The sequence below is a fragment of the Lissotriton vulgaris genome, chromosome 1_1 (assembly GCF_964263255.1).
Source record: "Lissotriton vulgaris chromosome 1_1, aLisVul1.2, whole genome shotgun sequence".
NCBI lineage: Eukaryota > Metazoa > Chordata > Amphibia > Caudata > Salamandridae > Lissotriton > Lissotriton vulgaris.
The window spans coordinates 218,129,436-218,143,238 of NC_141685.1; the positions used below are offsets into that span (position 1 = coordinate 218,129,436).

General features: G+C 45.4%; 1 protein-coding gene across 5 annotated transcripts in view; it reads left to right on the forward strand.

Annotated features, from left to right (window-relative positions):
* Positions 1–13,803, forward strand: part of LOC147740927 (uncharacterized) — a 364,072-nt gene that overhangs the window by 196,749 nt on the left and 153,520 nt on the right. For all 5 annotated transcript variants that reach the window (XM_086936051.1, XM_086936065.1, XM_086936062.1 and 2 more), the window contains one exon: positions 10,058–10,097. In XM_086936051.1, the coding sequence (XP_086792177.1) occupies positions 10,058–10,097 (40 nt within the window). The remainder of the gene's footprint in view (positions 1–10,057; positions 10,098–13,803) is intronic.

Here is a 13,803-nt window from a genome sequence, read left to right on the forward strand (position 1 = left end):
TCCTCTCGGCATGGGAGCCCCGCAGAACTGCTCAAGGCCCACGAGGAGGTGGGGTAAGCTCCCGACCTCCTCTCTCCACCACGCTTCCTGCTAGATGGCAGGTCCCGCCCCCGTCACAGGCGGTTCTGCCTGACTTCCGCTTTTGCTGCGACTGCGGTGGTAATTTCTTCACGGGGGCAGCACCGAGGTGTGGGCACCCTTGGTGCGAAAAATAACCACAGGAGTGGGGTGGGCACCCGCCAAGGGCGCCATAAATGGGGTGACATCCGCAGTATAAATAAAGAATCAGACAGGGTGGCACCTGCACACTCAGGGGCACAAGGGGCAGGAGCGCTTCCCTTTGAGGCAAAACAACAGTGCTTTGCCCAAAAATAAAGCGCTCATCTCGCGCTGGGGGCACGGACAGCTCCAAAGGTCCCCAGAGATGACCCCTGCATCAAGAAGGGTCACAGGCAGCTCAGGATTCAAAGAAAAAAAGGTCCTGGGGCAAAGTGAAGCAAAGGGGACCCCATGCAAACAGAGATCCTCCAGGCATCCAGGTCCATCAGGTATCCAGGGGCTGGGCAGGGCCCAGGGAGACAAGCCTTCCCCTGAACCCAAGCAGCAGCACGCCCCTGGCAGGATTCAAGTCAGAAAAATGAACATCTTCAGGGTGTCACAGCACCCTTTTTATAAAGCACAATCCTTTGTCTAAAGGTGCAGGGTGGGGGCAAATCCAGGCGAAGCTGGTTTGGGAGCACTCTTAATGTGCTCAGCCACCCCTCCCATTCACTTGTCAGGCTAGGGTCATCAGTCACACCACAGGGGGCGGAGCCAGCATTGTGTGGGGAAAGCCCAGCCCTATTCAGGTCCCAGGTGCACCCCTCCCTCACATCAGCATGCTAATCTCTCCACTCACCACCGGGCAGACCCATCCACACTCTTGGAGCCAGACTCACCGGCCAGCTCCAGCCAATCACATGCCAGCACACTCACTACACACGCACACCCATGTCTAGAAGTGGCACTTCCACACTAGACACAATCATGCTGCATACATCATCGCGCAGCATTCAATCTCACGTATTCGCACATACCAAACTCGACCCTGCACTCCCACACATCAGGAACTACCATGGTCACACATATTCCCCATGCATTCCTATGGGATGGCAGGTCACTCTCACACATACACAGAGAGCTCACGCACTTTACACTGTACCACAGTGAAAAAGTGCGCAGAGGCCTAAAACCACCAACACCAGGTTACAGAAACAGGCTAGGAAAAAGCAAAAAGTTTTGGGGTGAACAATGCCAAAAAGGGCCGGGTCCAACACCCGCCCACCCTATATTTATAAATCACTGTGCTGAAGCAAAACTAGTACGTTTTAACATGAGAACGTTATACATTTGTATGCTTTAAAACAAATTACAAGATTTGTGAAAACTATACAATGTTTATTAACTCCTGATGTTGAAACTGTAAATGAGTGAAACCAACAGTCCGATCGCAATGAACTTCCATTTCTGAGGCGCTTATTACACGAGTGTAATCACGTCCTTCATGGTTTGATTGCAGTTTATTTCTCCATGGGTGCAACGTACAGTAGGGCAAAATAATACAACATTTCAAGAGTTGAAGTGCACACCGTTTTAAACATCTTCCTTCGTTTTGCCATTTGCATTCAATTCTCTTCCTTTCCCTTGCGGCCTGGATAGCGCGATTGCCCTGGTATCACGCGGTTAACAGTACTTCTATGGGGATGGAGGGGAGTTTCCCTCCATATCCAGGTGCACAGCATTATTTGCGATAATCATCAAATGTTATCCACAGTTGACGAATTTCAACAATACTTGTTCCTTATAATCCAGAGATTTATTGTAATCTTATTTATTTTTATTGTTCAAATCACTTGTGCTACATGTATATTTCAACAGGGCATGAGAAACTGTTGAAATATACATTTTGCACGAGTAATTTGAACAACAAAAATAAATAAGATTACAATAAATCTCTGGATTATAAGGAACAATTATTGTTGAAATTCGACAACTGTTGATAACATTTGATGATTATCGCAAATAATGCTGTGCACCTGGATATGGAGGGAAACTCCCCTCCATCCCCATAGGAGTGAGGTGTTAAGCCATGACGGCTAATACCTCACTCTGTCACTGCTATTGTAAATATCCCTCTGAGTCTTCCCATCGATGAAAGGAATCCTATAATTTTGGCCCCTGTGGGCCACTATGCAGATGGTACCAGTGAAACGAATTCTCTAAAATCAAGGGGACATTGCAGTTGTGTCTGTCTCTACTGAACAACTCAAATTTTCACAAAGGTATGCAAGTATGTCACGCTCTTTGATTTGATTTGATTTATTATTTTGTACAGCGCTTTAATCACCCCGAGGGGCTATATCCGCACTCAGGACGTGCAGTGAAAGCAGTGGCAAAGGCTAGGCTGAGAAAAGAGTGGTTTTAAGAGTTTTACTAAACTTCTAATGGTCAGGGCATTGTCTTAAGGCAAGAGGAGTTGGTTCCATATGAGAGGGGCTTGATGAGAGAAGGACTTGGGTCCCGTCCTCAAGTTTTTCATTCTGGGGGTATTGAGAAGGGCTTTGGAGCTTAAGCATAGAGTCCGAAGTGGGGTATATGGGTGGAGCCTCTCTGCCAGATAAGCGGGTCCGTTCCCCCATATAGCTTTATGGGTCATGCAGAATATCTTACATTTCACGCGTTTAGAGAGGACTCGGTGTCTGAAATCAGGAGGGCATTGCAGTAGTCTAACTTACTTAATACTAGAGTTTGAGTCAAGGTCTTTCCGGTGGAGTCGGGTAGAGAGGGGAAAGCTCTCCTTAAGAGGCCTAATATGTGGAAGCATGAGCCCACGGTGTGAGTAACATGCTTCTTCACGGTGAGGGTCTGTTCAAGGTACACTCTGCGGTTCTTAACAGTGAAGGAGCCTTCCCAAGTTTCAGGGGCCACCAGTGGGGTGACCATAGGAGTGGAGCGCCACCGAAGAGCAAAACCTCTGTTTTCCCGGCATTCAGCTAGAGGTAGTTGTTTTCCATCCATCGGGATATTACTAGCATGCCGAGAGAGAAGGTGGATTGGGCGGTCTGGGAGGTTTTGTTGAAGGAAAGGTAAGTTGGGTGACGTCCGCATAGGATATTGGGACGAACCCATGCTTCCTTAAGAGAGCAGTCAAGAGGGCTATGTAGATATGTAACATATTAGGGCTTAGGCACGATCCTTGTGGCACACCCTTGGTAAGTTATTGTGCTTTGGATTGGAAAAGGCTGAGGTTGATGGTCTGGGACCGGCTAGAGAGGAAGCTGACCATCCATTTCAGGGCTACTTCCTGATCCCTGCCTCCCTCATTCTCATGAGCAAAGTCTGGTGGTCGACCATATCGAAAGCCGCAGAGAGGTCTAATAGCACTAGAAGGGTGGACTGGTTCTGATCTAGGGCGAGCCTGATGTTATCGGTAACAACCACTAGAGCAGTATCAGTGCTATATTTGGGCCGGAAGCCCGATTGGGCTGAGGTATATTGAAGAACAACCCTTGAGTGGTAGAACAACACAATACAGTTCAATATGGTCCTACCTAGCAAGTTTATTGGAGAAGATTAACTACTACGCTTAAAGGAATGTTTATCCCTAATAGGCCCTACAGAAATAGACATTGGCTCAGTAATATGCAGGGAGCCTACTGATTGGAAATACTGACTACATCTATGGGCATGCTCTAGAGAGGTAAGGAATGACATCTTTAGATTTTGAGACAATAGTGGCTTGTATCATTGTCAATAAATCCAGTGTTACATTTGCCATCAATGCTACAATTCACATAAGGGCTCTTCTTATGTACTGATATTACTAATGTATGTCAATATTAGATACACAGTCTGAACATATCAGTATCTCCTACAATTCAGGGTAGGGACTTTGAGCAATGCCCAGATGACTGCATGCTAAGCAAGAACCTCCTAATCCTGGAGCTTCTCCTCAGCCACTTCAGGTTCCTCTTTCAATTCTGCCACCTGTTGTCCTTCTTTGCCCTTCCCACTTTATGCGGCATCACTTCCCACTCCTTTAGTCACTTGCTGCATATTTTGAAATTTTGAAATATTCGTTTTGAGTCATCATTCTCTTCATACCATTCAGTAACAAACCCTGCACAAAAGCAGGACAGCCAGCATCCTGAGCCAACTCCAGCAGATAGGCTATACCCCCTGAATACCTTTCAAAGCCATCAGTCCAAATAATCGGCTGGCACATCGTGCTTATGTTGTGTACAATTCAAGTTCTTAGTCACATCAGTTTTCACAGGGCATAGCTCTGGGTTCACATTAAACAGCACATCTTTCACAGCTTGAACTCCCCATCGGTCCTAAGGGCAACCCTCTGTAATGGCACTTTTCCACCAGCCTTTCCCTCACTTCTCGTGGCACTTTCAAGTGCTATAACTGATTCATTTCTGCCAAAAGGTTCGGTGTAATTATCTCAAACACACAGGGTAGTTCTTCCTGAGACTGGGTTAGATTTTCCCTAATGTTGATAAATTCCTTCTTTATGCTCGTTATATTGGGGTGGGCTAAGGATCACGGACCACAATTCTAGTCAAGCCACTGGGGAGTCAGTTAAAGAGAAAAGGGTGAGAAATATGTGTAGGGAGCTGGGTTTTTGTTGCAGTTGTCCCCTCACTTTTTTCCCCATTTATAGTTACTAGAAGCTGATATTTCACTTAAGCCAGTTCTCCGTGCCAACGCTCCTTTCCTAAAACAAGGTAAGTTCTATTTGTTCTACAAATGGCTAAGTTGTTTAGAACAACTGTAAGTCCCCCTAGTAAATGTTACTCCAGGTACCTAGGGCAGGGGTACTAAAGAGGTTCCCTCTGGGCTGCAGCAGGTCTTATGCCCCCCTGAGAGACCAACATATACACCCACAGAGACTGGCAGTGCAGGCTGAGTGACGAGGTGAACACCGTGACTAAACAAGGGACATGACACACTCCTCTGTGACATGAAATTGTCACTGCATCTAATATATGTAAGTCACCCCTCCATCAGGCCTTTGAACCCTAAGGCAGGTGGACCTATATTTTACTTGAGTACATATCTGCATGAGCAGATATGCCTCTGTGATACCTACTTCTGTTGCTAGATATTGCAAGTGAGCAAGGAAGCCATCTTAAGGTATATTCTGGGCACTGATCAAATTGAGTTCCCCAGCTTCATAATGGCTTCACTGAAACATATAATGTTTGGTATCAAGCACCTCATACTAATAAACCCACACTGATTCCAGGGATGGATTTATTAATACATGCACCCAGAGGGTAACGTAGAGGTACCCCTGAAAACTACCAGCCCTCTAGTGAGCTGGCTGACTGGTCGAGTCCAGCCTCTTCCACAAAGGAGGTGAGCGCCCCACTCTCAGAGGACAGAAACAGTTCCTGCTCTGGGAAGAGGTGTTTTCACTTTCTCCCCCAGGAAGTCTAGTAAATTGTCATTCCAAGAAACAGAGCTTTAAAGAGCCCACCACCTTTGATATGAAAATCTGGCTTCCCTAAGAGGTGATGGGCTTCAAACCTCCCTTGGCCCTTGTCCAGGGCCCATTTGGCACCAGGACAGGTGAGGAAATTAGCTATGCAGGAGATGTGTTGCACTGCCAGGCTGGACATACCTTTAAGGTGACCAAGCCAGAAGTGAACACCTAATTTAGAATTCTGCCGTCTGTGTGGTGGAATTATTAATTCTGGTACAGGGCGATTGATGCCCACTCCCCAAAGCAAGTGGTCATCCAGGGAGTGTAGTGACCCCAGGGGGCACGAACAGCCCTTTGACTACTACACCTCACTCCTATATATTTTAGAGTTTGATGGATCAAGAGTAGGAGTGGATGAAGACGTGTCCAGTCAGGAAAACCGAGAAGCAACTGCTAACTGCTGCTCCCAACAATCATGGAAGAAGTAGACTTGTCCTGCTGTGCAGACTCCAAGAAACCCAGAGGGCTGCCAATGATTAACCAATTGCCATAGAAATTCCCTTTGACTACAGGAGCTACTATCTTGCAGCCACAGGCACAAAAAACCCAAGGTGTGCTCCATGTAGTAGGCACTTCCCAACCAGAACAAACACCTGCTCCACCCCACCCCAGTGAGTGGGAGGACACCAGGTTCAAAAGGAACCACACAGGATCAATACCTGGGGTACCGGGCCACTTCCAGCTGCCAACGCTTGATGTTTCCAGTCCGGACACCAATGCTGAGGAAGACCAACCTGCTCATCAAGTGAGACCCACACTGTGAGTGGGCCAGCTGTCCTATTTGCCGCTCTCCTGCTAAATAAAGATGTGAGCCTGTGACAGCTGCCACCCTACTCCTAAAGGACCTATTCACCGGCGCTCCATAGCCCGTATGCAAGACCGTAGACTCGCAAGAGCCAAGCCCATGAAATGAAATGAAATGAAATGAAATGAATGAGACTTATATAGCGCACAACATTACCCTGGGGCATCTCAGCGCTTGCTTAGGGAACCCGTCCTGGTATTCCCCTGTGAGATACCCTGGCAGGGTATCCACAAGGTGAAAGCCAGGCATCCCACCGTGAGGGGCCGTTGTGGAGATTAAGCAAGCTATTGCCCAGAGTCGCAGAGTGTGAACCCGTGAGTCGAGAAGGCACCGGAGCGAGAATTAACGAGTCCGTGGAATTTTTGAGCCCAAGACCCACCGAGGCAGGAAATTGAACCCTGGTCCCGGGCCGAACTCAGGCTCCAGGTCTGCCGCCTCTAACCCCTGAGCCACACTTCTCCTGAGCCACACTTCTCCATGCTTGGGTTTGCCCAGACTGGAATTCCAATCGCCACTTGCAACCTCTTTCTGCAGGTTCACTCCAAACCAAGGACTGCTGCACCTCAACCCATTGCAAAAAGACACCATTGCAACTGGTCCTCACAGCCCGTGGAGAAGTGGACCAACAGCATTCCTACGTGCTCAAGCATCTCAATGGATGACCCCTCCTGTAGATTCCCCTGGACTGGTCTCCCAGTCCCAGCCTGCAACCTCTTTGTTACCAGACCATTCTCCATTGAAGTGAGTGGGATTCCTGGTGCTGTAAACCACCATTGCACCCGGACGTCCAAGAGCTTCCTAAGGTGACCTTGCCCAATGCTTACCTTAGGTCCTGAAGAACAGTCCTGTAAGTCATTGTCAAGTGCCTGAATGCAATACTAGTTTCTTCTCCATTAAATAACATTACTGCTTGAGAAATTGAAAGTGTCAATTTCTGACAACTGTAAAAATTCATAACTTAAGAAGGACTTACCTGATTCCGATGATCTTTGTATCTATGTTTATCTAAAAGTATGTGTTATTTTTATAAATTGGGGTGTGATTTCCTTATTGAGTGTGTCTCACTTACTGCCTTTGTATGTGTAGTAAATGCCTAGCACTACCCTCTGATATTCCTAACTACTCACTCACACTCCCACAAAAGAGAACATTTAGGAAGTAATTTATGCTTCTGTAATTCCTTTGGGGTCTGTCTGGATTCTTTACACATTGTACCTATTTTTTGGTTCACTATCTAAAAAGTCATCTTCCTACAAGATGGATTTCATCATCTGGGTGGGAAGAAAGGTGGATGTCATTTAGACGGCCATCCTGCAGTCAAGCTATTGAGAGTGTTTGTAGAATTTTGCTTTCATTGGTCTCTATGCCCCAGGGAAGAGTGCATGCATACTCTAGACAGATCCACAGCAGTGGACTCAATCTCTGACCTGGTCACTTTACCACCACATGTACCCTACATGTCAGCACTTGGTAACAACTTACCTCCTTGTGCTTTTGCCACTACTAGTTAACTAAGCGTAAAAAAAGGGGGTGGTGATGTACGGAGCATCTGAACCAATCAAACACTCACACCCAGTCAAAAGATCTAGGTTTAATACATCACCGTTCTTTAGCCCACTTTGCCACCCCAGTTCAGACATGGCCATATACAAATCAGTCTGACCCTGTGCCTCATGGGAACAGTCCAGCCCGAACTGCCAAGCCATGCCTTCCCTGGACCGGAAACAAGCTTCCTAGGACTGGTTTCTGGCATTCCAGCCATTTTCAGCCAGGCTTGCTTGAATCCAGTGGCAAAGTGAGCAAGGGACTCACGTCTGAGCATACCCTGCAGCATCTAACGACATCACTCCCTCCCAAGACCTCTGCGATGCGTTATCCTCCTTCTTCTACAACAAAATTGCCGACATCCACAAGAGCTTCGAGAACACTCCCAGCGATCAACCCTCCCCACCCCCCTCAGAACCTACTCCGCAAACTAATAACCTTAGCGCCTGGAACGCAATCACCACTGAAGACACCATCCGCCTAATGAACTCAATCCACTCTGGCTCGCCAACCGACCCCTGCCCCCACCACATCTTCAACAAAGCTGACTCCATCATTGCACCCCATCTCCGTGATGTCATCAACTGCTCGTTCAACTCTGCCACCTTCCCAGAAAGCTGGAAACACGCCGAACTCAGCGCCCTTTTGAAGAAACCCACAGCAGACCCCTCTGAACTTAAAAACTACCGACCCATATCCCTCCTCCCATTCCCGCCAAAGTCATTGAGAAAGACGTCAACAGCCAGCTCGCCGCCTTCCTTGAATCCAACAACTCCCTCGATCCCTCTCAGTCCGGATTTCGTGCCAAACACAGCACCAAAACCGCCCTCATTGCAGCAACAGACGACATCTGAACACTATTGGATAACGGAGAAACAGCGGCCCTCATTCTACTCGACCTCTCCGCCGCTTTCGACACAGTCTGACACAGCACCCTCATACAACGCCTCAGCAACATCGGCATACAAGGAAAAGCCTTGGACTGGATCACCTCGTTCCTAGCTGGGAGAACTAGAAATCTTGTGTGTCTTGTTTTGTTGTTCTACCAGAGCGGTGCTCCACACACCTGAGCTGCAGCCAGGTGGGGTGAGGTCATTTCCTCCTACCAAATAGGTAAGCGAGTGGAGATGGGGAAATGGAATTAATTACCATATTCTCTAGATATGTTGCATTCATGACATGGATTAGCTGAACATAATGCCTTATGTCTGAATTGCTAACTTTTCTGTGGTTCTCTGTGCTTCCTGTCTGTACTCATTCCTTTCTAGTACGCTGGAGGAAATTGAGCAAAAACCTGATATTATACAGGTGATATTTTCAAATTTTTTGCAGTAGCTGTTAAAAACAAGGCCTTATGAAAGCAGTGGCGTATTTATAGCCACACATGCTGGAACATGTTGACCCTACTAGCTTGCAGATATTCTGATAAATCTGCTAGTTTATCATTGCGTTTTTCAATATTGGGAGAGTTGAGAGAAAATATTAAAATTTTTTATCTCTACTCAATCTCTACCCAATTTTACTCACTTAATTTTCACTACAGTTATGCAATGCAATTCAGTTACCCTTATGTATCAAATAATTTCCACCCCTACACAATTTCTTACCCACATTGGGTTTATTATCTGTCACAATAACAACTAGTGACAGATGACACTTCCTCCTGTGTTAAGGAGAGACCAGATGATGAATAGGGCGGTACTAAATGGGAACTGATGGACACTTTTTCCAAATTCAGGAATTGTGTGTTGTTGGTTGCACATTTTTGCACTATTTGTTCATTCAGCCTTGGTAGCGTTACACACTAGCAAACACAGTTGAATCCCTCTTTTGACCGGCAGACACTTTTATTGTTATATTAGTATTTGGGCACGTGTCTGTATGGGTCGTTAATCCTGCCCTTGGACCCTCCCTCTAACGTCTGTTTATTGCATAAACAATCTTCCCCTGCATTCAGACACCCTTGCACTATGGTGGTTCCGGGGCAAACCCTCAGGGGGAAACGCTAACGGCTAATGCCTCACTCCGCCACTTCTTTGTAAATATGCCCCAATGTTCCACTTAGCTGCAAATGTAATGGCATTGTCTGTTCTGTTATTTGTTGTATTATGCATGCATTTTAGCTCAACCCTTGATACAATATTGATCTAAATCTTTAATATTGTCTCTTTCAGTATGTGGATATTGCAGTCATTTCCAATGGAAGGTATGAAGGTGAGTAAAAGGCAGAAAAGGATTAAAACAACCTAAACCACAGGAGGCGTTGTCCCTACTGGACTCCACCCATTACAGAGTCTTAATGGTACAGGCTGTGCTTTGGCCCTACGGCCAGCATATCTGCAAGCCTTTCCTAAAGTGTTTCATGCTGATAGGAGCTGCATTCCTTGTCCAGGTTCCATAGTGTCTCCAGCTGAGAGATGGAAGGATTTTAAACATTTTAAAGTGGTGAGCATTACTCAGCCAGTTCTCTATCATAGTGGTTAGTGTTGTCTTTTATAAAGCTAGAATGGCAGTGAATAACATCAGAGGGTGGACCACAATAATATCTTGGGTGCTGCAGTTTTATGACTTAGTTTTTCTATTACTCCATCATGAAAATGGCTTTGTACCCATAGTATTGTGTAATGAGACTGTGTCCATTTGTATAGGGTCTGCAAGGGAAGTAAAACAACGATACTGCATTACAATAACACAACTGCAAAACAACACAACATACCAACAAAACAAAACAACAAAAATGTTAAATCACTCATATAGCAGCATCACAGCAGTAAAACACACCCCCATCCTGCTACTGTATTTTGAGTTGAGATATTTACTTTGATTTGCTTTTTATGATGTGTTTTGTTGTGTTTGCTTGTTTCTTTGCTGTCTAGCTGCATTGTTTTGTTTCATTGTTGCTGTTTTAAGTCATTGCTGTGTTAGGTATCTTTGTTTATAGACTGCTAGAAATAATGCTAAGTTTGCTACTAAAGTCAGTGAAGCAACTTAATTACCACTGCCAAAGGGTCAAAAATACCATGCATCCTGCTGCAGGTTCATCTCCTCAAAGTAATGTTGGTAACATATGATGAATTTATGGAGTTTGATCTACATCTTTAGAATGGACTAAACAACATATACTACCCCAATGACACACAGCGTATCCTCGCACTCAGAAGACCCCTCCACCAAGATAGACAACTTACAGGTGCATGACGAGCGTCGCCGACATGGAAGAATCAACACTGACAAGACAGAGATACTGATTTTTGGGAACAATACCTCACCTTTGACCGAATTCTAGTGCCTTCCAAACGAGGACCCTCACCCACTCCAATGGACCATGCCCGCAATGTGTATCATCCTGGACAGCAAACTTGCCAGGAAAAGCCAGATCAATGCAGTCATCTTTGCCTGCTTCCTCACACTGTGATGATTTCGCCATACCGGTCTTCAAGAGAAACATAGAATTCTTACACTGTTCCAACCATTAGGAATGCTGCCCCGGGTAGATGACTGTGCCACTTGGGGCACAGTATTTGCTGTGATCTATACCATAACACATGGTACACCATCTATTCCTGTTTTGCCTGAGGTGCTAAAACAGATTCAAAATGAATATGGGGCAGCCCCAACCCTGTACCTGGGGAGTAAACTTATTGGCAATTAATGCCAAACACTCCTCAATTATTTTAAGTAATATTAAAGGGGAAGCAGCAGCTTTGGGGGTATGTCAGAATCTTGCACAAGTTCCATTAAGGGATCAGGAGCAAGAACTTTCAAAAATGATTGCTGACACCTATACAACTATAAGCCAAGATAATTTGGATGCCACAAGTTAAAGCTAATGCTGAAAAGGATAACTCAAAGCAGGTGCCTGAATCTTCTAAAAAAATGTTTGTCTAATAAGAAAAATAAAGAAAAAACTAAACCACAGAGAGAATGTCCTTTACAGCCATCACCTGAAAAGTGCTATAATATGCACATCTGTGAAACAACTAAACTGCCTCAGTATAAGTATAGTGATATGCATCATTCTTGTTCCTTTCGGGAGTCATCCACAAATGCTTGGAGAGAGGAGGACGATCAGAGCATAGAACAGCCGAGTACATAAAACCAAAGAAGGGCTCACAAAGTCACAACAGTTCTTCATAATCTTCAAGAGTGTCTGTGGGCAGTAGCAATGAGTGATTACACCCAGACAGAAACACTGGACCAGAGACAAAGTGTTCCAAGCCAGTTGTATGAATTACAATTACAAATCGGGGGTGATATACCTCCTACTAATAATGTTCTCTTTTGGGAGAACTTACTTTTTGGTTATGGCATTCTCTATGCTGAAAAGGAGTTTGTGATAATACCAACTTTCTCCGACCTCATTCCAGAATATAAAATACTACGCCAAGGAGTGGGCCCTTGCACAAGCCCAAACATTATACGCAATCAAGCTGCCAAGGATGAAGAATCTCCTTACAATATTATACCCATAAGGTCCAGCCCAAAAGTGTAGCCACAATACCCTATCAAACATGAGGCTTAAAAACACGTTAGAGAAAGTCTAGCACAACTTGAATATTAAGGTGTAATGAAACCTGCACCTCACTAATGAACAATCCTTTGTTTCAAATAGTGAGCCCAGATCATTTATATCACTTGGTTTTGGACTGTAGACAATTTAACAGTCCACATTTGCAGAAAAAATGTGCAGGGCGCACCACTAAGGAACGTTATAATGCAGAAAGTTTTAAAACCACATTAGACATTTCAAATGTCTTTTTCTGCCAAAACATAGCACCTGTAAGCAGGTATTTGACTTGATTTACCGCCCTCGGGTCACTAAAACAATGCTGTTGATTGCCACATGGATAAAAGTATAGCCCAGTCTTGTACTCTGCCCGTATAAGGCAACTGTTACAGTGCTTTGACAATGAAGCGTTGTCCTATGTTGACGACATATATCTCACAGATGATTATTTAAAAAACACATCTGTCCAGAGTAGATCACACAATTCTAGGATTTGTTCACATTATTACAAATTCAATAAAAAGAAATCTAAAATTTGATGCATGCATGGCCTTCGACACTGTTGAGTGGCCTTACTTCTTTGGAGTTCTAGAACGTTTGGGCTTTGGCCCCAAGTTTCTCGCCTGGCTACAACTTCTCCACTTGGGGCCATTGGCTAAAGTGGTAGTGAATGGGAATACTTCTTGAATATTTCCCCTCCAATGGAGAACCAGACAAGGCTGCCACCTTATGCCACTAATCTTTGCTTAATTCCTGGGGCCCTGGACCTAGATCTGGTGAGACCTGTTAATTCTGGGTTTACGCTGGACAGAGGATTGGGAAAATAGAATATCCTTATACGCCAACAATGTGCTGCTATACATTGCAACACCACAATCCTCCATGGGCAGCATTCTGCAAATGTTCACCAATTTTGGCAAATACTCCGTCTACACTATCAATTGGCCCAAACCCACGGTATACATTCTGTGAGTCCCTGTGCCAGTCCTGCCGCCGGAGTACGTAGCGGGAGTGGTGACGGATGGTTTTAGATATCTTGGTATATATGTTACTACCATCTCAGACCACTTTCATGCCCATAACCTCCTGACCCGACTGATGCAAATTCAGGAAGACAGCCATGTTAGAAATGGGGTCTCTATTTGGCAAGGGCTTGCACCTTTTGTAGAGTAGTTCCTATATTCCCAATAGGCTCTGCGTGGGAAGGAGTAAATAAGTGGCAGTTTAAGTTAAGTTGGTTTTGCCAAGAATCTGAATCAAGAATTCTCTTTAAGGGTTTAGTTAGCTCCGTAACTTGGTAATAGAAAGCAGGAGGTCAGGTATCTCTCTTTCAGGACTCGATATCCCAGCAGCCCGCGAAGGCAGCGTCTCTCTCAGTGCGTCAAACAGGAGGGCGGCGTCCGTGGGCTTTCA